General features: G+C 39.3%; 1 protein-coding gene across 5 annotated transcripts in view; it reads right to left on the reverse strand.

Moving 5' to 3' along the window:
* Positions 1–2,536: 2,536 nt before the first annotated feature.
* NAV2 (neuron navigator 2) overlaps positions 2,537–24,119 on the reverse strand; it is a 420,599-nt gene continuing 399,016 nt past the window's right edge. For all 5 annotated transcript variants that reach the window (XM_074918582.1, XM_074918578.1, XM_074918581.1 and 2 more), the window contains 13 exons: positions 23,861–24,033; positions 21,000–21,153; positions 20,304–20,463; positions 19,716–19,816; positions 17,849–17,944; positions 17,522–17,690; positions 15,149–15,384; positions 13,765–13,919; positions 13,198–13,269; positions 12,523–12,719; positions 11,980–12,098; positions 7,340–7,543; positions 2,537–6,250 (listed from right to left, as the gene is read on the reverse strand). In XM_074918582.1, the coding sequence (XP_074774683.1) occupies positions 6,125–6,250; positions 7,340–7,543; positions 11,980–12,098; positions 12,523–12,719; positions 13,198–13,269; positions 13,765–13,919; positions 15,149–15,384; positions 17,522–17,690; positions 17,849–17,944; positions 19,716–19,816; positions 20,304–20,463; positions 21,000–21,153; positions 23,861–24,033 (1,962 nt within the window). In that variant the 3' untranslated portion in view covers positions 2,537–6,124. The remainder of the gene's footprint in view (positions 6,251–7,339; positions 7,544–11,979; positions 12,099–12,522; positions 12,720–13,197; positions 13,270–13,764; positions 13,920–15,148; positions 15,385–17,521; positions 17,691–17,848; positions 17,945–19,715; positions 19,817–20,303; positions 20,464–20,999; positions 21,154–23,860; positions 24,034–24,119) is intronic.

Raw genomic sequence — 24,119 nt, forward strand, 5'->3', positions numbered from 1 at the left:
CTTCCAGGAACCTGAAGGATGACTTGTGCACTGCTGTGCAGAAACAGATTGGTTTAACAAAGACTGATGAGGGGGCAGGCAGAGAGCGGGAACCTGAAAATTACGAGGAAACGTTGCCAGAAGTACTGTTGTGGATGAGGTTTAGTGGCTCACACAGACCTGAGCTTACGAGGTTGTTTCTCCCCCACTGAGCTTGGGCTTTGTGTCCTAACATCTGTTTTGCACTGGGTGGTGCTGGTTCACTATGATCCCGGTAGGAAAGCCCATGCTTAGCCAGAGCGTGGTCTCCATCCCTGTAACTAGCTCAGTCTCCTTGAGTCTCCAACAAAGGAGCAAATAAAAAGTATCTGAGCAACCTGATCCAGCTGAAGATGTCCCTGCTCATTGCAGGGGGGTTGGACCTTTAAAGGTCTCTTCCAACCCAAACCATTCTGTGATACTGTGATCAAGGAAGGAGAAAGGAACATGGATTATTTGTGTGGCTAAGCCAAGAGAGATGTTAATGAGAAAGTATTTGCCTATAGTCAGTCCCACTGCAATTGGCAGAGATAAGAGTTGTTGTCAGCTGCTGTGCTCTGCTTTAACCCCCAAAATCTTCTCCTGATAAATAAGAAGGGGGCGGGAATGACTGTAGGCTTAGAGGGTCCATGGACAGCTGCTCCTCTCCTGCTGACTACTGCAAACGTGCTATAGAGAGCTCTCCCTGTGCCAAGCGGGTGCTATAAACCACGGAGCAGAGAGAACTAGACTGATTGTCCACATTAAAAGCTATAAATCAATGAAGAATAGGTGTTCCCATACCACAGCCCTTGCTTATCACACCTAACACAGAGATTAATGTCAGAACCGTCAGCATCAGTAAGTGGCAAAATGAGGCCGTGCACAGAAAATGCAGAAGAGAGGGTGGGAGCCTGAAGGGTCTCAGGAGGTATTTCCTCTCTGGTTCTTGAGGTATTTCAAGATGCCAGTAGAAAGCGAAGGGTGTAAGTACATGTCACCGACTGAGGACTGATTTCATAAAACGACTCCAGGGAATTTCCCTTTCTATTGCAGAAAGGAAGCCAGCACTGATCCTACCGCACTGAGAAGTGATGAGGTGGATCCAGGAAGGATATAGAACAACGAAATAGGATGTTGGAAACAGAAAAGCAGGAAAATAAAGGTTAAAAGAGATGAGGTAGAGGGAAAAGTGAAGATGAGTGTACAAGACTGTGCACAGAGCAGAGAACAAGAACATGGGGGAGGGATGGGGAAACAAAAAATGGAAAGGGAAGATTCCTGACATATTAAGCATTTTGGTGCCAGTCCAGTACTGATTCAAACATTGTTCAAGATCAGGGCTGGAGTGTTTTCCAGGGCCAGTTCTAAAAATGTGCAATTCTGTGAATCAAAGCAAGTTTACAAAACACAGAAAAATCTGCTTGAGCATGTCCAAAACTATCCTGCCTCTGGAAAATTCCTGTGGAGGGTCAAATGAAACCCACTTTATGGAAGATTAGCTCTGAGTTAGTTTGTACTGCTGCATTATTAAGAATATTTTTAGATTAAACTAACTTGAATGCACATCATCAATTCTCAGCAGAATTTTTCTGTGAGAAAATTTTTTTTTCTGTGAGAATTTTTTTTTCTCTTTCAAAGCTTTTTCTTTGATATAGGTGAATCTGTCATAGCAACATTAATAGTTGAAATTAGTGAGTAGAGGACAACATAACTACAAGGAACTGTAGGAACTTACACTTTAAGTGCAGAGGGGTTTGGATTTATCCTTTCTGAAGAGAGTAGCTTTTTGGGGTTTTTGGTTGGTTGGTTTGTTTTTCCCCACCAAGTTTGAGTATTTATTTGAAAGAACAGATCCCTCCATGTTCTTACTGATAAATTTATTACTGTATAAACATAGTGTCTCTACCAAATGGGTGAAGAGGAAATGATTAATAATGTGTGGAACGTGTAGGTTGCTCAGAGAGGTGACAAATGCCCCATTCCCGGAAACATTCAAGGCCAGGTTGGACGGGGCTCTGAGCAACCTGATCTGTTGAAGATGTCCCTGCTCACTGCAGGGGGGTCGGACTAGACGAGCTTTAAAGGTCCCTTCCAACCCAAACCAGTCTATGATTCTATGAATTTCATTCTGCAAAGCACAATACTAAGCCTAACATACACTGCCACCCACAGCCCTTTGTGACCAACAGGGAATTCTCTCAAAAAAGCAGCTGGCACCAGCGGGTATCGCGGTACGCCCAGCCTGCTGGCCACGTATTGACTGACCGTGATCTATGCAGACACTCTGAACTGATAGACCAGTCTTGTCTTGAGCAGATCTTGATGGATACTGTGTGCAAACATTAGCTATGGGAGAGAATCCTACTGGTGTAGCCCCTCTGCTAGATTTCCTCCTGGATGTGGGTAAGGGCTGCTGGCATCTTTTCAGAAGGACTTAAAAGAAGCCAATAAAAACAAGAACTGAACCCCACAATCTTCAAATAAAAACTAGAAAATGTTGATTAAGAAGGGACAAAACGTTCTGGGAAGCCACAAATCTGAATAAATAAGCATCAATTTTATTGAATCATGAATAATTTAAGACTGGTACAATCATCAGCTTTATTTTCCATGACACAGGGGCAAGGAAGGGGGAGAAACGAGGAGGGTGAGAAAGGGGAGGCATGATCTCAAACAGACCATTCACAAATTCCAATCCTAAATGAGAACTGAAAATTAAATAGGGAGAGGAGCAAATGGAAAACATCATAAACGTACACAAAATACTCAATTCCTAGTCTTTCTCTTTAAAAATGGCTAGAAAAAATTCATCAAAATGCAGCACTTTTAATCAAATATTTACATTTCTATGTTACAATGAAAAAATGTACATCTTATAGAACATATTTCATAAACTGTTCCACTGGAAACGACTAGATCAAAACAGCAACCTTCCATTTAATATCGACAAAGATTTTTTTGCTTTGTTTTTTGTATTTTTTTCTTGAAAGAAAATTGCCACATTTAGACAAGATTTCATACACATAATATTGAAGTTAAGCATCAACAATGAAATATCAGTTTGTTTCTTCCAAAATGTACAAAAAGGCTAACCAACCCCCTCCCTCCCCTTCCCCAAATAAACTACATCTCATTTATGGCCTGTATCATTCTTGGCAGTTCTGAAGGAAAGAAAATGGTTTATACTTTCAATTTAGAACTCAACATGAATGTTGCATAGAATCTTGCATTTCTTTCTTGTTGATTTTTTTTTTAAAACAAGCCAACTTTGTAAGGAAAAAAAAAAAAAGGCAAAAAAAGACAATAAGGAAGTGTTTTTAAAAAGCCTTAAATGAGAACAAGTCACTTACAGAAAGACTTAATCTATGAAAAGTCTTGATAAAAACTGACGTGTGCACAACAGGTAACCCTGCTTCCCGAAGTTTCAGAAAAGACACTGAATATTGTGATGCTCAGAATGACTAGCCTACTCAAACTTGCCTCTCTCACTGTAATCCAAGCTAGTGTCAATAAAAATAACAGATAACAGAAATTCATTCCTGAGCTTAAGCACAGGATTAAAACTGAGAGAAAAAACCCAAACCACCCCGTTTCCCCACAAATAAAACACCATTTTAAACATGTCTTACAGCACTCAGTTAAAGGTTAACCGAGACAATTCCTAGGATATTAAGTCCATTTAAAGCCCTAGCCCTGCAACTGGATTTTTTTACAGGCACATGCTCTATCTGCATGGATTCAGTTGGGGGATTAGGTACCAAAATTCACAGTAGTAGCAGGTAAAGTCAGTGCTGGGAAGCAGAATTGTCAAGACTATTGGAAAAATTAACCTCTCAAACTCATCATCAGCATGCTATGTATTTGATTCCATATAGATTTATCCCATTTTTACAGTACCAAGAACTGGATTAGGAACATCGGCCGAGTAACCCTTGGTATTTCATTCAGCGAAATAATGGAATAGAGTTCATAAGGTTAAAACAGTAACAACACCAAGCTTTCCCCCCCATCATTAAAATATTTAAATTTTTCTTTTACAATATTTTTTCTTTAAAAAAAAAAAAGTCATCAGCACTTAAAAGTTGTAACAGGAGCAGATTCAAGACCAGCTCAGTAAGACAAAGTACAGTTATGTTACAGAAAGTCATGAGGTATAATAAAACAATCCTCTCAAGCTGAGTCACAGAAGCATGAACTGTCTGTTATATTACTTTAAACCCACAAGCTCTTTAAAAAGTGTTTGCAATAAGTTTTCTTTCTGTACATTGAAATACCAGCATATTCCTGTAATTTATTAATGACAGCATTTATTATAGTTGAAAAGCTTTTTTTTTTTTTCCTCCTGCATGGATAAAACAGCTCTTCAGTGTTTTGTTAGCTGCAGATTGATATGAACCTGAAAAGTTATCTCATTTCCCTCCTTTTTGTCACATTTAAACAAATTCTAGTATCTCGTACAAACAATATTCACAGCAACTTATGATATTCCAAGAGATGACTTTAGCCCTGTTTCTTTAAATAAAATCCCATAATATACAGCACTAATTTAGTCAAACATAATTAGTACAAAATAAGGCATCGCTTTAAAAGTCAGCACCAAAAGATAGCTGGAAAGGCTAGTACAAATCAATATTGAGGAGTGATGTTTTTGCTGAGGTACAGCTGACGTTGTGGTGATGGTGGTGTTAAGTATTTGCCTCTGTAAAAAGGAAAGTGCAGTTCTCTGGGAGATGTTCTTGCTCCCCAACAGAAGTACAAGCCTTAACACTGATAGTGTAGGTGTGTGCGTTCAGAGAGGAGGAGAAATAAAACCAGGTTCACAGCTCTGCCAAAACTCAAAAGCATGGCCCAGCTAAACTTAAAAGGCGCAATACCTTCCCTCCTTTTTTTCCAGATCTAAATACTGTTAAAATACTAATTTTATATATTTTTTTACAATTAAAAAGTCATGGAAATAAATGTTGTCACCAGAGTAGCACTGGAACTGCCACAGAGCCAAGTTTTAATTAAGCTATTTACGGGTGTGCTGATTGGAACGAAAGCTCTGAACAAAACCCAAAGTTTTTAGAAAACAGCTGTAATATTTCATGGCAAGAATTAAAAACTGAAAGTCCGATTAATCCCTTTTCAGGGGTGTAGCTCACCTCCGTGTACAGGGCTCACGGCGCCTGTGCACTGCCGAGGGTCCTCTGGAGCTGCAGGACTTCCCGGGGCATGGCCCTTTCGCTGACTTCTGCGGAGGAGGGAAACTCACTCACATCGGTGTAAATAAATGGGGTGTAATGCCACTAAAGTCAACTGAGTTGGTTACGTGGATGTAAGTGGGAAGAGAATCAGGCCCTGACTAGCAAAGGGCTACCTGATCTTTCACTTGTAGTGGGATTGATTGTTACACAGTGTTTGAAAAAACCTGATTTGTTCAGACTGTATATATATTTTTATATATTCCTATTTATATATATATATCTTTATAAACACACAATGAAAGAAAGCCAAGGTCTCAGACTGGCAAGGAGAGCAGCGCTTTTTGTTTTCTTTTTTTTTTAAATTTTCTCTTTTTTAATATTTATTCAAACTTCCCTGTTTTGCAGCTTTGCCTTTATTGAGTATTATTACCAAGGCAAGCGATATTGTTATAGCACCAGAACTATATGAAGCTGAGTTTAATCTGCAAAGCTGATTGGTAAAAGTCCAGCCCTCACCTAAATGTGTTTGGTCAGAAGCAGCATAGGCAAAAATTTCCTCTCCCCTCTCCTTCCAGACAGTACATGGCACAAAGCTGTTTGCTTCATAGCTGTGAAGTTCCCCCCTGCCCCTTCAACTTTTAGCAATGATGATTATTCTTAACATCTTCAGTATCTTAGGCATGAGAGCTTACAGCAACTAAACAGAAGGAAACAAAAGGAATAGTGCAGTTCTCATCATCGTCAAAAGAAAAACAATACAAAGGTTGCTTGGGTTGCCTGCACCCAGATTCAAGAGTGACTCCAAGTGTCGTGCTGTTCTTGCAGCTCTAATACTGAGATCCCCGCGCAGGAACGTGCTCTTTTCATGAGTCTGTGATCAGAGTTCTTGCCAAGTGGGAGAGCAGTAATGGAAACAACCTATTCCTATCTGAGGAAGATCACAACGTCGACTCCAGAGACGAATCGAGGATGTCATCATGATGGCTGTTGCTGTTAGAGTCACTGTCGTAACTCTGGGGACTTGAGTAGTTGGCTGCTTCTTGCAGTCTCATTAGCATGTTCATCTGCAAAGGCACAGAAGTTCACCGTTATTTGTATTCTGAGGTAAAAAATTATCAGCTCCATGTGAAAGCTACAGTGGCATTCACTTTGCCAGTGGGTAACAAAGGAAAGGAAGAGACAACTGGGGTAATTAATACTGAGTCTCTGAAAAGAAATATTAACATGTAGAACATGTCATAGCAGCACGCAAGTTAGTTGTGAGAAGTATGCTTTTCCAGTAAAAGTGAAAATGAGAAGATTGAAGGGATCTGCCCACAGCTGTACTCAACGGGATTCCACAAGCATCCTACCCCTCTCTTGCACTGACCCACAAAAGGAACTGCAGATCAGTCAAAAGAAGCAAATGTGAATGTCCTAATACCTAGCCTGATGTTTGTATATGTATATATGAGCTAGTGAGAAGTGTAACACATATTCTACACTCCCAACTGTCCAGAAAAACATACACCTCAACAGAACAGCTTCAGGGAATTCATAGTTTGTGCAGAAGTTCCAGTAACTGTTTCCCATTGGAAGAAAATGTGCATTAGTGTTACCTTCAGGCTCTGTTTATGCATTTGAAACAAACACAAGTTCATACGTCCCTATATGCCTGCATGGCATTTCTAATTCGTAAGTTAGACACCAATCATGGAGACTAGTTCATATACTCTTTGAAAATCTCAGTTTTCATTTGGTGTCAAATGAAAACCATGTGAAGTAAAGCAACAAGCCTATTTTGTGATTGTGGCTAAACAAAATGGTTCCACTGGGTCATTCAAGTATGCGTGTAAGATCACGTATTTAATTCCACAGTGTAGAAATTAAGTTTAATACACACATCTCCAGTCACTCCTCAAAAAATGAACCCTAAAAATATCCTCAGCAAATGAATCTGAAAAGTTTCTGCCACTGTCTTCCGCAAAACGGTGCAGGTTTTCTGTGTGAATGCATTCCCTGAGCCGGCGTGATGACCTTCCCAGAAACACTGCCTTCTCATCTGAAAACTTCAAAACACTCCTCAGCTGTTCTTTATTTTTTTAATTTCTGTTTCTAATCCCTAGAAACAAAGGCAATGAGGCAGTTCTGCCATTTCAAAAATGAAAGCTTACCAAAGGATCTCCTTCAGCATCACTCACTGGAACCTGTTTGCTGGTGGAGCCTTCCCGTGACATCGAGTAGCCGTCAAAGCCCACGTCCTCAGGCCGCAGCTGCAGCAGAGGAGGCCACTCATGGTGCTGGGGGGTGGCCGCCCAGGGGTAGGTGTCCATTACCCATTTGGCAGGATCCTCCCAGGGTGCTCTCCTACCGTACAACTGGAAAAGCATAAGAACATGTAAAACATTCCCATTACTCTAATGACATGCAAACTTTTATCTGTTTTTAATGGCAACTGATTTGGAAGAGGGCTGACCACCTCCTGTGGGACTGCAGTGGCTTTCTGTTGGCACCAGTTAAAGAAAATGAGACGTGAAAATAATCTCACTTAATAAAGTTAACTTAAATAGAGTCAATCCACAACAGAGGCCGTCAATGTTGACATCCGGATCGCAGCAGCAGCTGCCTTATCTGCGTTTGCTGTCGTCGTGAAGCCGCTGCCAGTGGAATGTGTAGGAGGAAACGTGAGACCTGTCATCAGGAAATAATGATGGATGTCATAGCAAAAGGGTTTAAAGTCAGGGGAATTTCTTTGTATTCAACCAAGAAAAAGCGCCATCAGGATTTGGCTGTGTCAACATTCTGATTTCAAGTAAGCAAGCTCTATTTCAAAAACTTTTTCTGTTTTGAACAGACTGTGTTACTGAAACCCAATGTATGCTTGTTATTATTCTGTTAAGTTTGCCTTAATTAGATAACAAATTCATTTTAAATTCCACATGACTTTCGAAAGCATAACTACAACTTGAAATGACATCAAAACTTTTATTTCTGCTTTATAAATCTCAGCCTAAATATCCTTCAGCAACTCTGGAGTTCATTCCTGACATTCTGAATTCCGAGAACTCGCCTGCACAACACACAGGGGCAGAAGCAGTGATCTAACAACAAAATCCATCAGCTCTCTGACGGATCTAGGACTGCCTCACTTTCCTCACCACTATTGCTTCTTGGGTTTTTTGTGGCTTTATTTTTTTGCAGCTTTATTTTTTTGCATGCACAAAGAAAGTGTTAAATTGCTCTGAACACCAACAGCTGCTTTATTCTGAAGCCCAGAGCAGAGGTGCCCAGCAGATGGGGCCAGGCAATCTCAAACACAACCTCTGCCACAGCCCCAAACCTCATCATCCTTGAGCTGTACTATATTATTTTCCTAGCGTAATGTCTTCAAGCTGTGGTAAACCAGATCTCCTATTTTAATCTTGTTCTCAAATTTACAGCCATACATGTCAGTTGCTAAGTATTTTGTACTTTTCACATGTCTTTGCTACCCAGTGCAGATCCTAGCTCATTTCTGAAAATTGCCTAGGAAATAAAATTCCCATTTCAATATATGAAATGAACACATATCTTCAGGAGATGAGAGACTGAATGACGAACTCACTATTCCCTTCCACAGCAACCAGTCCTGCCCATCCCTTTCACGTGCACGTTTTCTAAGGGAGTAATTAAGGGAGCAAGGATGGAACAGCCTGCTTCACAAAGCACCAGACAGAAACAACTGGAGTATGAGTGACGGTGGCACGAAGCCACAGGGACTCTGGGTCCTTTTTGCTGGTTCTGCATTCTGTATCGACACACCAAGCAGGAAGAACTGGGGTTTTATATAACCCTCTAATTTTCACATCTCTGTTTTGAAGAAGAAAAAAAAAACTCAGCTCCAATGGGAGCAATTATTGTAAGGATCCATTTGGCTCACTTGTCTTTGACCCAAAATAGTTCTCTAAATGAGAAACAGAAATATAAAAATAGTTCAGTTTAGATCCACAGAGATCAGAAATGAAATCAGCAGTCCACCCTTCCTTTCTGGCAGGCAGTTTCATGAGAGAAGATGTGTTCTCAGAGGAGCCTTTGTGGGTGTGGGGGACAGAAAATAGCCCAAAATATAACACCCAATTCTAGCCTTAGCTTGTTAATTAGCACAACCCTGGCTACTCTTCAAGTACTGAAATCTTATCCCTTCACTAAACAAAAGAGAAATTATTTAAATGGAAATGAATGAGTGGAATTTGGGGAAAAGGGACTGAACTGGATAAAGAAGCTAAAGCACAAAGTAACAAACTGAAATCCTTACACTTGGAACGCAAAACACTCAAATAACCTAAGGAAAGATGCAGATATCAGGCAAAACAAGTAAGCAAAAAGATGGTGTTATTAATTTTCTTTCTCTGAATTTTTGTGACTAATTTTTCAGTGCTTTCCACACCTACTGACCAGTGATACGAGAGCTTCAAAACACAGTACAAGGAGCCCAAGCATCCCTGTGAGTATCAGTTTTCTCCATTTCAGGAAGAAACACTCACACGCTCTCCTTTCTCTTGTTTTAGGTCAAAAAGACTGTTGGCTCCCAATACCTTCCTTTATAGGAAGTTTAATGCAAAATGGTTCTCCTGTTCTATTTCTAGCCAAGTTCCTCTGGGTGTTTTGTACTCTAGGACCTATCGTGTTCCTCATGCCTAAGAATCTACCACCATTATCTCAGAGAAAATGAGGTCTCCAGGCATGGACAGTTTTCAAATGGCAATCGCAGTTTGTCCAAATTTTAAGGAAAACTTGCTGAAGAAATCATCTCTTTCACAGATTTGGAAGAAGCCATTAGCATGACCTGTTTTCTATGATAGGGTTTTCTCCTCTCTCTGTAAACATCTATAAATCTTTGCTGTATAGGTAGTAAATTAAACCTCAGGTGGTTTTAACTGGACAATGCAATATCCCCTCCTTTTTTTTTTAGTACTTCTTCCAAGCACTCAGACTGGTGCATCTTCATGATTTCTCTAGTTACTGCAGGGTAATCCCATGCAAACAAGAGCTGAACCTCTAATACAGAAAGGGTATTGCATAGAAAAGAAACGCAACAAGCAAGCCAAAACAAAATCCCAGTATTTTCCAAAAGAAATATTTCACACTTTTTACAACATATCTTAATGGCAAGACATCCTGACAAATGCTGCAATGGTGAACCCTAAGCAGTAGCAGAATGGAGAAATGTTTTTCACAAACATTCTGCAACAAAACTGTTTCTCCATGGAGCTTGTACTTGATTTCATGCTTCAGAAACACTTCAGAGACAGACAGAAATGTGATGGAGAACCTATTACTTCTGCAAGTCAAATTTTTTTAATTAATCTCACTAATAACAAGCCATGTCTTTCTTACAGTTTGGATTTTTCTAGTCCAAACTTGTCAAAAATCCATTAGACTTTTTCTTCCCTGCAGGACTAAATCAGAAGACTCCCAAAGACAAGTAGTACCGTAGCTTCCTCTTGAATAAACTGAATAATTTGAGCTGCTCATCTCTCTCATTGAATAATTCTTCCTGTATCTTAATGATACCTACTGCTCTCTTCTGAACACTTTCCACATTTTTATGTTTCTAATGAGCCTTTTTATATATGGAAGTACTACCCTCTTCCTACCTTTATCAGATGTAATTATAGCTAATGTCCTCAAAATGGCATTTGTCCTCTTACCAAAACACAAGTTCCCAATGCACTGGCATAATTTCCTATTCTCCATCTACCTTTAGCCCATTTTTAATATTTTTAAATTTCACTGTGATCCATCTCTTTATTTCTGTATGTGTGATCTCATGTTTAGCTCTACGAAAAAAGAAGTGACTTGAAAATGAACCATCTGCTAACAGATGCTGCAATGAGAAAGCTTCATGTTCCCATCTGTCCTGGCTCTTCATGTTACCAAAATACAGGGAGCTTTCTCACAGAAGAAGCTTTATCAAAAATAATTACTTTCATGTATGCAATGCCCAGGATTTACTGATATGTGATTATGCTATGTCCAAAACTGTCTTTTAAATTATGTTTTGCCATGCTTATTCTGTGAACAGAGGACTGAAGAATAAAAAAGGTCATTTTTTCCACAGATGCAGGGCAAGTTAATAGCAGTCCTCTGTTGAACCCTCCTCCTGATTCCAACAAGCTTTATAGTTGTACAGATGCTAAGAATTGTGTGGCAATGCTTAGAACTATCCAAATTGCTCAAGTATGAATCAGTTACTAAGTATAGGCAATCAATAATGATTGTACTATGGCCTCTGAAAGAATTATGAAGGAATATACTAAAATATTCATCCCGTAGACTGAGAAGTAATCAAAATGTCACCGATAGTGACTCTGTCACTCATTAATACATTTCTCTCCATACACAGCTTTGTTCTTCCTCTGTTGAAAGATATGATTTACAAAGGAAAACCCTGCATAACTAAATTAATGACCACAAACACGTTCTTCTGATGCACAGTACAGTTTTAAAGTGTGCTTCTGGAACAGATTATTGACAGATATTTGGGTGTCTAACTCCCACCCCCCTGAAAACATCAGTAGTTTGGCATCTAAACACTTTTTAAAAAATCTGATCTGGACTTCTTGTGCTGCCACTCTGTATTTCAAAATCATTTGAAGACAGTAATTTTGCCTGAAATTAATGACAATTTGGGTTGTATTTTCACTGACATACAAGTATTCGGTATGCAAAGTTTTATCCAGAAAATGTGCCATGATTCAGCTTTGCCCAATGATGTATTGTCTTCTGAATAGATACCGTTCAAGATCTCTGATTTTCACTTTTGCCTGCTCACCTGTAGCCCTTCTCTAACTGCCTCCAGAAGATACGGGATGATGGAGTAGTTCCACAAGTCAGTAAACCAAACTCTAGAACCATCGACATCTATGGGACAGGAGAGGAAGAGCCGCGGACCTGGAAAAGGGAAATTCAACTATTACACTCAAACTACGGTCATGATATGCCTCAAAATAGGATTAAACAACAATTCCACTTCTCTGGAGAATGAAGCCAATGATGAGAGAACATAAGTGGCTATCTGGTGAGCTGCTCTTCCTGAGAGCTCAAAAAATCTGCATCAGCTTGAAAAGCTACAGCCTTCAAGGTGAAAACAACTAGATTTCATAACACAGTTTATATCCAGGACTTAGAAAGAAGTCCTTTTCTCTTAGAAGAGGTTTAGAAACTTCCTGTACAGCTTGTACATCTTAAAGTAGGGTTTTAAGAAAACCTTTTCGAAATGATACAGCACAAGGAAACGTACAAGGATGAACCTGATCTACAAGGAAATAAAACACATACATTGACATATGCCTGGGCATCTGGGCAGAGCACTTACCAATAGTAACATCAGAGGAGCTGTGAGCCTCCAAGAATTTGTTCAGATGTTGCCAGACCTTGGGAATCCAATCAATAATTTTAACCAGCTCTGCATTTCTCATCCTGCCACTGATCTCTGTTTCAATCAGTTTTCTTCTCAAGAAACGGCCAAGAAAGCCTTTGACAGGCTCAGTGTGGTTAGCACATAGCACCCATCTATGGCAGAACAGCAGAAATGTCCATTATTTCTTTTTCATGCTACTGAACATACCTATTCTGGGCTAAATTTCTTTTATTATTTCTGGATTATTGTCATGATCAAAATGGATTATCCCAGTCACGTATGTTTCTTAGAATAAATTATTTCGGCATGAAATTAGATGAGACAGTTTGTATTACGCATTTTTTCATCTTATTTCTTATTCAGTATCTGCTTTGCCTGTTATTTTATTTAAAATCTGTTATAGGATCAAATATCTTAACAATTCTCTGAAAAGGAAAAGTTTTATGAACTGTAGTTATTCTAATAACAGCATCATAACAAAGTCACGCGTGTTAGGGCAGCAACTAGTAGCAAATGGTATTTCTCTCTTAGTTTGCTATTTCGGCCAGCAAGAACATTTTTAGATGACTCAGTAGCCATTACTCCTTTGCCAGTCCACAAACATAAATAAGAAACATGAATAAACAGTACCTGAAATTGTGGTGAAGTTGAAGATTAGGTGTTGAGGAGGTGGCTTGGTTCATTGTGCCAATAATGTATGGACTATTAAAAATAAAAACAAACAACCAAGTAAATCATACTTGTAAATTTTGAAAACCAACTTTTTACTAAGATCTAAACATTACAAAAGGTTATTCAAACCTCTTTTGTCAAAGAAGGTTTTTGTAACTACTTATATCCAAATTCTCTACTGAGAATCAGACTTCTGAGAACATTAAATTCTGAGACCAAACCAGGAATCTCAAAGCAGGAACATTAACTAAAAACAGGGTTTTAGTATTGAAGATCTACTGCATGAAGTGAATGCAAATTACCCCAACTCTCTACTACTTTTTTATTACTGACTTCAGAGGAATTGATCATTTTATGAAAAAAAAAAGACCTCTCAAGTGTTGTCCATAATATGGACTGTCTGGCCATCTCAGTCCACTTTACCAAATTAATCTAGAGCTTGGTTTTGTGATCACATTTTGCAAGAAGCAGTGCTAAAGACTGCAGTATTGAAATCTGGAATGTGTTCTCATATTATTTCTTTACCATTTGTGGTACTTGCAGTTTAGAAGTCCATTAAAGATCTCTCCTAGGGAGCTAACATGATGCAAATTATCCAAAATGATTACAAGAGGCATATCCACAGCATTATTTTCACTGTTACACTGGTCTGCAAGGTTGGACAGGTATTGGCGGAGTTCCTGCAAAGCATATATGAAATTAAAAAAAATTTAAAATAAGAGTTTTCTTCATATTCCTTGAAAATCCAGTTAAAATAAATAAGCTACTGGCTTTGTCATGAAATCTAAAGCAAAAGAGCCCAGCACCTTATAAATGCACACATTTTCCATGAGAAAACAGAAGAATATGGGTTTTGTTCTCTTTTGTAGGTTATGCTGAGGATTCAAAGACCCTTATCAGAAATCCTGTGTGAGAAAAGGGCCTAAAGGCGGGTAAGATGTTCCTTGTTTGTTTGTGGTTTTGCATTCATGCTGTCCTAATCTGACACTGAAGAGGTCTGAAATGTATTTTCCTTTCTTTTCAGGAACTTGTTCAACTCTCCATACACCAAACCAAATTTGCATCCCAGCTAGGTTTGTTATTGTGTGTCTATTGAAGTACAGCTGATAAAATTAATCTGGATTAAAGCATCCCTTGGCAGAGGCCAAATTCAAATGCCTTCAGTAACGCTGTGAAATAAGGATGAGCTTGTGGGGCTGCTGCCAGGTCACTGGGTGTAGCTGAAATGCTCTCAGCAGCTTTAAAGCATTTATTCAGTAACATGTCTCAAATTATACCAGTGGCCTACAACCACAATTTCAGACATCCCTTTCCTCCAGAGGAAAATGTGCCTAAGGCCATCAAATATACAGCTGTTTGTTCTTCCCCCCCCCGCCTTCTCCCTTTAATCTAGACATTCACTGGAGGTATATTCAGCAAAACCAGCAGCACATAAAAAGCAGAGACATGTCTTACGGGTGCAGGAATGTGTCTGGACAACAGTCCCTCCAAACCCAGCATATGCAGATTACAACTGCTGATACTTGCAGCTGAAGAAACTCTTGCAGCCCAGAGATGCATCTGAGGGTTTTTTGGAAAAATGCCCACATGCAATAAGGATTGTTTAAGTTGCTGGGAATTTTATGCAGGTGTTTTAACTTCCTAAGCAAGTCTCAGGCTCCTAACCACTTGAAAATCATGGTACCTTTAGGCGTTTAAATATGCACCTGGAAGCCTGCTATTTCAGGCCCATAAACAGGTGGATCTGCAGTTCTGAAAACATTAAATATTATTCCCTTCAGGATTAACATAATGCTTTAAAAAGAAAGAGAAGTTTAGAATCAGCTTTTCATGCACTAACGAAGGAAGAGTCTCTCATTTTTGTTATACAGTAGCATTAGTTGTGCAAGGATGATTTCTGTTTCCTCACCTTACTGGATTTATGGTCCACATTGAAGGTTGCGATAATGCCATCAGCCAACTCCCTGCCCTCTCTAAGGACCATATACTCAGACAGACGGTTTGCTAGATATGTTTTACCAGTGCCACTGGGGCCAGATAAGATAATCCTTCTATGTTCCATCAGGAGAGAGACGTAACGCTGCAGTATAGGCTTTGGGATCAGTGATTCAAACACCAGACCGTCCAAACTGTTCTCGCAGATACCTGCAACAGGAAAGGATTCCTCATTTAGAGGGATTCCCAATTTTTATCCAAATTACCTGCATTGTTAAAAGGTTTGTTTTTCACTAAGTGGTTGTAATGCTGCAAAACAATCCTGTTAGTGGAGTCTGAACAAATCAAGATTAGTTGAAATGACTAGATAGTCAAACCAGAGAACCAAATAATGGGATTTTGTGAATGTACCTAGGCCCAGTAATAGTAGGAGAAAACCCCAAAATAACACTCAGAATCGGCAGATTTAGATCCAACCTGACCAAGTGGTTTCTCACTCCAGAGATAAATCCCTTCCTTAACCTTGGCATCCCTCGTGGTCCAGAGAAGCACATATAAAATGTAAAACAAGTGCAGAAGTGACCTGTGGGCTCAGCCTGGATCCTTCTGTTCAGCTCTTCCAGTTTTCCAAGTACTCAGCTGCACCCTAACAGTGTCTAAGGGCCTATGAGAGCTGCCATACTAAATGATTCCAGGCCACATTTTTCACACACAAACCATCCATTTTTTAGTATCTCACCATGTATGGTACGCATTCATCCAGAATGTACCTGTTTACTTTTGAATCTCTAGACAAAAAACCCTGCTCTCATCAACTCCCCCTACTTTCCCAAACGCTTGTAATTAAACTCCTTCTCTGTATGCTGATAGTTATCTCTTCTAACAAAAAACTCCTACTGATAAGCATTTATGCAATGTCAGCAGTCACTTTAGGCAGAATTGGCTCAGAGAAAATACACAGTGCTTCAAAATAAACAGCAGAAAGGGAAGTTGGCAGATCACACGCAGAAATGTTTGCACCTCAGTGGTTACTTGGAATATTAAATATTTATATAGGCAGCTTTTTATCTCAAAGGTATATGTAAGTGATTTTCCATAAATTGATTAAATACGCTTCTGTTTTATTGAAAACTGTTATCATATATGAAACCTTCAAAGTAAAAGTCAAGCCAATGCAAGTTAAATTTACAATCAGATTGCAGCTTTGCAGATATGGCTAGACCTTAAGCAGTAGTTCAAATAGGATTTACTATTGGACAATGTATTTAAGTAAGGAGAATACCCTGGGTTCACATCGAGCCTCAGGAAATTGAGATATTTCATGGCTTATTTTGTCTTCCTGCCTGCTGATTTGCTACCCAAGGTAATTGATTTTTTTAACTCCAATATCTATAAATCAAACTACTTTCAGTCAGATGCCACAGCCAAACTTGGAAGTTGAGCTGCAGAGTGTTTGGCAATGCTCTCAAATCCTCTGCTGCTGTATGCAGATCTATGCTCGAGACTTCACTGCTGTAACATTGAGCAAGCTGATGTACATTCAAAATGCAGTGCTTGAGGGTTTTTCCTTCAAATTGAGTTTCAAAGTAGCGTTTTACATATAAAAATGGTTCGCTGAGAAACCAAATGGGCTATATGAGAAATATAAGCATTAATTTCTTATCAGCATGATATAATGAAACTGATGAGAATTTTGAAAACAGTACATTTTGAAAAAATCCAGAGTTTAAGGTGTTCTGTGAATTATGGGATCCCTCCTTACTGGTGCCTAAGGAGGGACTCTTCAGGGACATAAATCAAGCAAGTAAAATCAGTAATTTTTTTACTCTGCATGAAGGAAATAACACATATAGTTGTAACAAAGAGGTGATGAAATTCTGAGGCTTTATTCATTTGGCCAGGTTGGACGGGACTTTGAGCAACCTGCTCTAGTGGAAGGTGTCACTGCCCATGGCAGGGGGGTTAGAACTAGGTGATCTTAAAGGTGTCTTCCAAACCAAACTATTCTGAGTCTACAAGTACTTTGCTGCTCAAACAACTCCATTACGTCCCTTGTGGTGTGAGGTCTTCGCCAGAACAGCTCCAGGCATCAGTTCAAGATATGCAGAGGTAACTGCCATGTGTGTAAATATTCCTACTGTTACAGGTTGAAAAACTGCTGAATGTATAGACTTAGCATACTCTTAAGTGCTGTCTTTATCAAATAAAAATAGAAGAACCAGTAAACAAAAGGCAGGGACAGGGGGAAAAAAAAAACCAGTTTCTAATCCGCTGAGTTTCTTGACACAGCAGGCTTTGATAAAACTGTAATTAATGACACTACAACAGACAGGTCAAGCATAATTACCTTTGATAGTAACTGAAATAGTGTTGTTTTCTCCAACTAGATAGCCACAAGGCAACAGCTCAGGTGTCTCAGCACTATTAGTACGTTTGATTTCTCCAATGCTGTAGCCCAGAACACTGTCTGAATTCAGTCCCAGCTGGCTCACGGGATCCACGTGAATGATATACTCCTAGGGTGAAAAAGGGACACGAAAAGTTAGGCAGCACTGAAATATCTGTGACTTTGTTCTGTGCTATATAATAGTAATAATCACACCAAGATGTACCATCAAAATCTATCAAAATCTAACAGGAGAATTCAAGCACACAGCAAATTGTACTCACTAACCTTAAACAGCCGTCTCACAACTCCATCCAGCACATCCCATTTGGTCTTGCCACTGACTCCGATGCAGCCTATGAGGAAGGTGCGAGGCCTCGAATCCTAAACGAATAGAAATGTGAATTTAAGTTAATAAATAAATCCCAACTGCATCAGACAAGTCTGTTTAATATAATTAACATGCTTTTAATATAATTAACATGTTTCCCCTCCCCTCCCCTTTTTTAAAGTTATGGTGCATCTTTAACACTCTGTATAATGAATTCTGAACGCTATATGAAATGTTTTCTACTCAACGTCTTCTACCACAGTGGAGTCACAAATCTAAAGGTTACTTAAGTGGTACTGGAGATATTTATTAATCAATCCATGAACAATTCAAAAACCTATAAGACGATTACAGCTTAGCAAAACCAAAGAAAGACTCAGGGAAATTACAGGCAGAAAAGTTCACTGCATATTTATTTCTCCATGACTTAACAATCAGTTACGTTGCATTTGCAAGGTTTATTCTATTTACTTCTAGAAATGCTGCCATGGACATAGAAATCTAAATATATGTATCAATTATATATGGTTATATGTATAAGTAGTTATATAGAGAGTTTTAAAAAAATATGTATTTATGTATATATAAAAAATATATATGTATACATAATATATAGAATATATATGTGTCATGTTTGGTATATCACAGCATTTTAGTGGATAATTTTGTTTCCAACTTCTAAGGCAGATTAAAAAAAAAAGAAACCACCTCATTTTTCTTCTATAGCTGCACTCACTGTGAAACATTCACTGAAGAAAAACTAATTTCTATCATAGACTTCAACTAAAACACAAGGAATCATTTCCATGTAGTAACTTTACTGACTGTGAGCACAGTGGAGTCCCACAGAACTAGCAATATAGCTTTATTGGTAATTTGTTTATCCAGGGCTGTAATTATGAATGCAAATTAGGTATTTAATGGAAAAATTTGCCAAGTCAATTTTATTTCTGATTATTCACATTTTTGTCCCCTCCCTTTACAAAAGACACCAAATTATTTCTTAAATACACTTTTACAGGTACTCAAAATGTGAGATAGCACGGTCAGTGCTTGGTAAAGACTGTGTAGTATATTCATGCATGTGTTACACACATGAGGTGGGCTGCAGTTTTACAGTATCTGAAATGCATTTGGGCATTTAGAATTCTTTCAATTACTCACAAATGGAGAACATCTGAAAGACGGGATACCTGTATCAGAAAGGAGAACTAGAACAATAAGGTACAGATCTCCCAGTTCAGACCCATTAAGTTTTTCCACAATATTGGTGCATTTCGGTGCACCTTCTATTGACACAGAGGATCATTGTCATTATTAATTAAAATTTTATTTAAGTTTAACAGAAAGGCCCAAGAGCTTTGTGCAGCTTTTTGAGATACAGTCTTAAACAGATGCTATCCCAAGGTACAGATTAGCCTGCTAACCTCCTTGATGCCGATGGCCTGGCTTTCAGAGACACTACTGAAAGGCTTAAATTTAAATATTATCACCTACATCGCTGACACATGGTCTATTCTAGCTAACCTGTGCTACTGACACTGTTCGTGGCCAGTGCTGATGGCACCAAAAAGAAACTGCAAAATAAAAAGCTACTGCAGGTGAGTCCATGAGACAGCTTGAACTGGCAGTATTGGCTTTCCGCAGTTCCAAGGAAGTGGCAGGGAGCTGAGTGCCCTAGTGATACACCAGTGAACTATTTTGCTGAGAAAATTTTAAAAAGTTTTTTTGCAAATAAAATCCTCCAAAACAAATTGGATTTGAATTCCCAGGCACATTCCAAAGACACTTATATGTCAGAGCTGAGGACAAACCACAACTCACCTCCTTCCATTTCATTTCATCCTGAAAGTTGACAACTATTTTGACATGCCTGCCTCCTTCTTTCCGGGCAGAGCCATCTCCAGTGTCATCTAACAGCATGTCTGTGAACAGAAAACATCAACAGCTTCACAGCTGTCTCTTAATAACAATGAAGACTATTCACCAACATGTTTATTGTAGTCAAACACAACACATCTGGGCTTCACATGCCCTGAGGTAAAACACAGGAACCAGGTTTACTGACTTCCCTACCAAACATCAGTATCGCTCCTAAAAAGTGAAGGTCATTGAAAATTATTAGTCAGTTACTCTTTATTTTCCTTCCTACAATATATCCCCTGGCAAATGTACACCATTAAATGGCTTTAAACATGACTCTTTGCAGCTGAGGTCATAATTGGACAACTCTGATCTAGGGCGTAGCAGGCCTATGACGACATTTTAAAAGAAGGCTTTGTGCCATCTCCTGACATATTTCCACACCTCAACTGTTATTTATTTTCATGCTTTCATTTTTCCATGGCTAACCAAACCAAATCTTCCAAGTGCAGGATAAAACCTGCCCACTGCCTTTCTCATTAAACTCACCGAGACTGGTTGACTCCGTGAGGTTCAAACTGTGTTGAGAGAGACCCACTGAATGTCTTGGAGAGGATGAAATGGAAACCTGAGACTGAGCCCTGCTACAGCTGCCGTGGTTTTCAGATTTCAGCCGATCATTTTCTGCTTTTAATTTTTCAATCTCACTCTTGAAAAGACAAGTCAGGAGTTAGAAGGCACAGTGAAAACATGCATAAAAGACAGCAATGTAACTAACTTGAGACTAAATAGTAGATTAGCAGAAATGCCATTTTCATAATATTTTAATTTAGTTAAATAAACTAATTATTTTAATTATTACAATGTCCTTTCCATGAAACTTTTCAAAGTATCCTAGAAAACATAAACATGTGGGAATCTATTAAATACTGAAATGGAGCTACATTAAAGCAGAGAGCATGGGAACATTTTAAGAGGTTGCTGACAGTCAACAAAACGATCTCCACATCGGTTTTTAGGGTTGAAACAGGTACAGCTGCAGAGCTGAGGGCAGCAGAACTCATGCGTTCAAGCTGACCTTTAATGAAGGTACAAGGTTTAACACTGGCACAAAGCTAAACACAACTTTTAGTGAGCATTCAAACACTTCAAACTTACCTTCCTTCAGATCTTTACTGTGTGGCAGGTTGGCCAAGCATTAACAAACCAACAGAGACTGAAATATTTGGGGTGGTTATTTCTCACCTGCATTCTGTTCATCGCCTCCCGAAGCTGGTCAAGCTGATGAGCAGAGCTCAGGGCTTCTAGACGAATATCAGTCAACTTCATCTCCTTGTCTCTCAGCTCATTTCGTAACTGCATGACCGTTTCAGCTTCGCTGTCAGTGCATTCAGAAATACTGGAGGAGAGTGAAAAACAGTCACTGAACAAGACCATTTGTTACTTTTCAGATGGTGCTTCTCCAGCATTTATGAGTAAAGGAGGAATAAACCCCTTTTATTCTGCGGGAAGCAGGGAACAGTGTTGGCTTATTGGATTAGTGATACCATAAATCAGATATTAAATAGGTCATGGAAACATAAGAGACTAGTGAAACAAATATGTCTGAGGGTTATTTTTCTTTGATCAGCATGTGAAACAGAATTCTGGAAATCACCTACTACTGGATAGTCTTCATTTCTTTCATGGTAGTTGCCATAAAGGAAAATTTCTAAAGCCAAAATCTAAATAAATTAAGGGGGTGCAGGCAGTAACAGCAGTTGGCTGGAGATTGATGAGTTTACAGACAGATTTAAAGCTCACCAGGTGTGCACAGCTGGGTTTCCCTGAACTGTTCTGGAGGGCTTTGGAACTCTACACCTATTCAAGTGTGATAAATTCCTCCTCACTTTAAAGCACTCATGCTTAAAAAATTTTTGGTGACATTTTCCTTCACTCCTCCCACAAAAAAAAGATTCTGGATGAGTAACATTTCAGCACTTTCATAAGTGTATCTATATAAAGATCAACTACACAGCTGCATGCTTTGAGGGAGGTTTCATATAAAATGCCTCTTCCTAAATCAGGTTCATTAGAGATGTTTTCCCCACTAAAAAGCCACTAAGCCAAAATACACAAATTTTACTTGTGCTCTAGCTTTCCTGCAGTTTGCATATTTACTCTCTTCTCATGTTTAGCCTTTTGGCTTTCATGTCAAGATGAGACGCATGCACACAGCATTCTGAATGATGATAGATGGGATCATCATTTGACAGTTTTCAGGCCTTAGATTTCTAAAGCACAATTTGCTGTAGTCACCAGAAACTCACTGAATGAGGCTCAAGAGACTGGAGAAGCTTTAAAAAAAAATCAAAAAACCATCATGAGGGATTATCATCTGCTACTAACATTTCATCGCTATTATATAGCTGGAAACTTGCTATTGTTTTCACTTCTTCATGTGAAAACAGGTGATGGGCAAAACTTCAAGTTTGGGTATTCACTCAGATGCATTTGATCTGAAATCAGGCTGGAAACTTTGCATGACATCTACAAGGTTCTAAGGCTGTCAACTTTCTGTATTTATTTATCTCACTCAAGCAACAAAGCTGACAGAATTAACATAAAATCTGGTTTATAGTTTTCCAAGCATGTTCTAAAACGTGAGTTTAGACACAAACAGTGTGGTAAGGCAGTTATTTACCTTTATTTTACAGGTGGTCAAAAAGAAGCCTCACGACTGCCTGTGACTTTCCCACAAACATAAAATAAGTTAGGCAGCAGAGCAGAAGTCCTGACTTTGAAGTTTACATCTCATTCTCACACAAACACAAGCAGAAGGTTATGGTTTGGTCACATAAACAAGCTTGTACAATAGCTTGCTGCTACACAAAGGAGAACATTTGTTTCTTGCTCCTCTTCCCCAGCCTGTTCCTGGCTGTGCTGCTGTTATGCCCCCATGCTTATGCCAGCTCTGGCACCCAGCTGAGTCTGACCAGACCCCTGAGCTGAGCCAACCCAGCAACCTGGGCAAAAAAAAACTGTTCACATGTCCGTCAAATTATTTTTCACAAAATTTAGCATGTTGCATCAGCTCAGAGGAGTTGTCTGAGAAGTAGCAGAGCCAGTGCAAGTGAAGTAGCAGGCACAGGCAGCTGGGAGATACAAAATAAAAAAAGGAGAGGATGATCTCCATTCATCAGGCACAAGCTGTTAGAGAAGTTCAGCTGTATCACTAAACCATGCTGGTTTGATTTCCAGTAAATCCTTACCTTTATCCGAATTTGTCAACTTAACTGGGAACCCATCATGGCAGATTAGTGCAATATGTACTGTCTTAGCTAACAGAGAAAACAAAATCCCAGACTTGGCCTGGCTTGTTTCATTAACAGCAAGAAATCCAATTAATTCTGCACTCCAAGGTCACCCTGGTTATAAATACTCTTCATACTAAATATGTTCTGCTGAGAGAGCACCCCAGTGGAATATTAAATGATACTACAGTAACAATGCAATGATTTTTGCCTTCCTGGACACTGATGCAAAGGCACTGGGTTGGGAATCAGCTTACATATCTTTAATTCTCTGAATATATAAATTCTGCTTTCCTGTCTTCTGCCTGTAATCTCCCTTGACTACAGAACATTCAAAATAGGCAGTAGGTGAAAGTGTGATCTTTGCTCATTCTTTTGCCAGTATGACAGGGTTAAGGATTTTACACAAAACACTTAAGGCAAAACACAACCCTCCTCTGGGAGATAAGGTAAGTGATGCTTGGGAGAAGGGCTGAGCAGTGGCAACAGGCCAGCTCCGATCTACAGGATAATCCTGTCTGGCCCACTGTGTCGTCTGCTGTGGCCTCACGGCGAACAGTTGGGTCTGGCAGTGCACTGAGCTGAGCAGCTGTCAGACTCCTCCATACAGATGTGCAGATGATTAGACAGAGAAACCAGAGGGTGCAGGACAATGTAGGGTACTCTGCTTGTTTCTGTAAAGTGGCCTAGAGACGTCGATAAAGCTAGCATGGAAAACACTGGATCTTTCCAAAGCACGATATTTCTCCTCTCCTCTACTAAGGCAGCAAGATGCCTCTCCATTTTCTATTTAAATATTATAAAACCACTTACAGAGAATTGGAATGGGAAGCTCTCAGCAACGGTGTTGAAACAGTGGAGTTATGGTGTGGTAGTTTTGGCGAAGAAGGTAATGAAGAATCAGTCATCTCCTCAATATCTGAATGAGAAGATGCTGACTTGGGAGATTTCTTCTTACCAAAAGCTTGCTTGAAGGAGCTGCGTAACTGAAAAAACAAGACCACAACAGTAGGCACATCATTAAGGATGAAACCAGGGAAAAAAAGCCACAGAGTAAAAACTCTAACATGCA

Source organism: Athene noctua, chromosome 14, assembly GCF_965140245.1.
Source record: "Athene noctua chromosome 14, bAthNoc1.hap1.1, whole genome shotgun sequence".
Taxonomy (NCBI): Eukaryota; Metazoa; Chordata; class Aves; order Strigiformes; family Strigidae; genus Athene; species Athene noctua.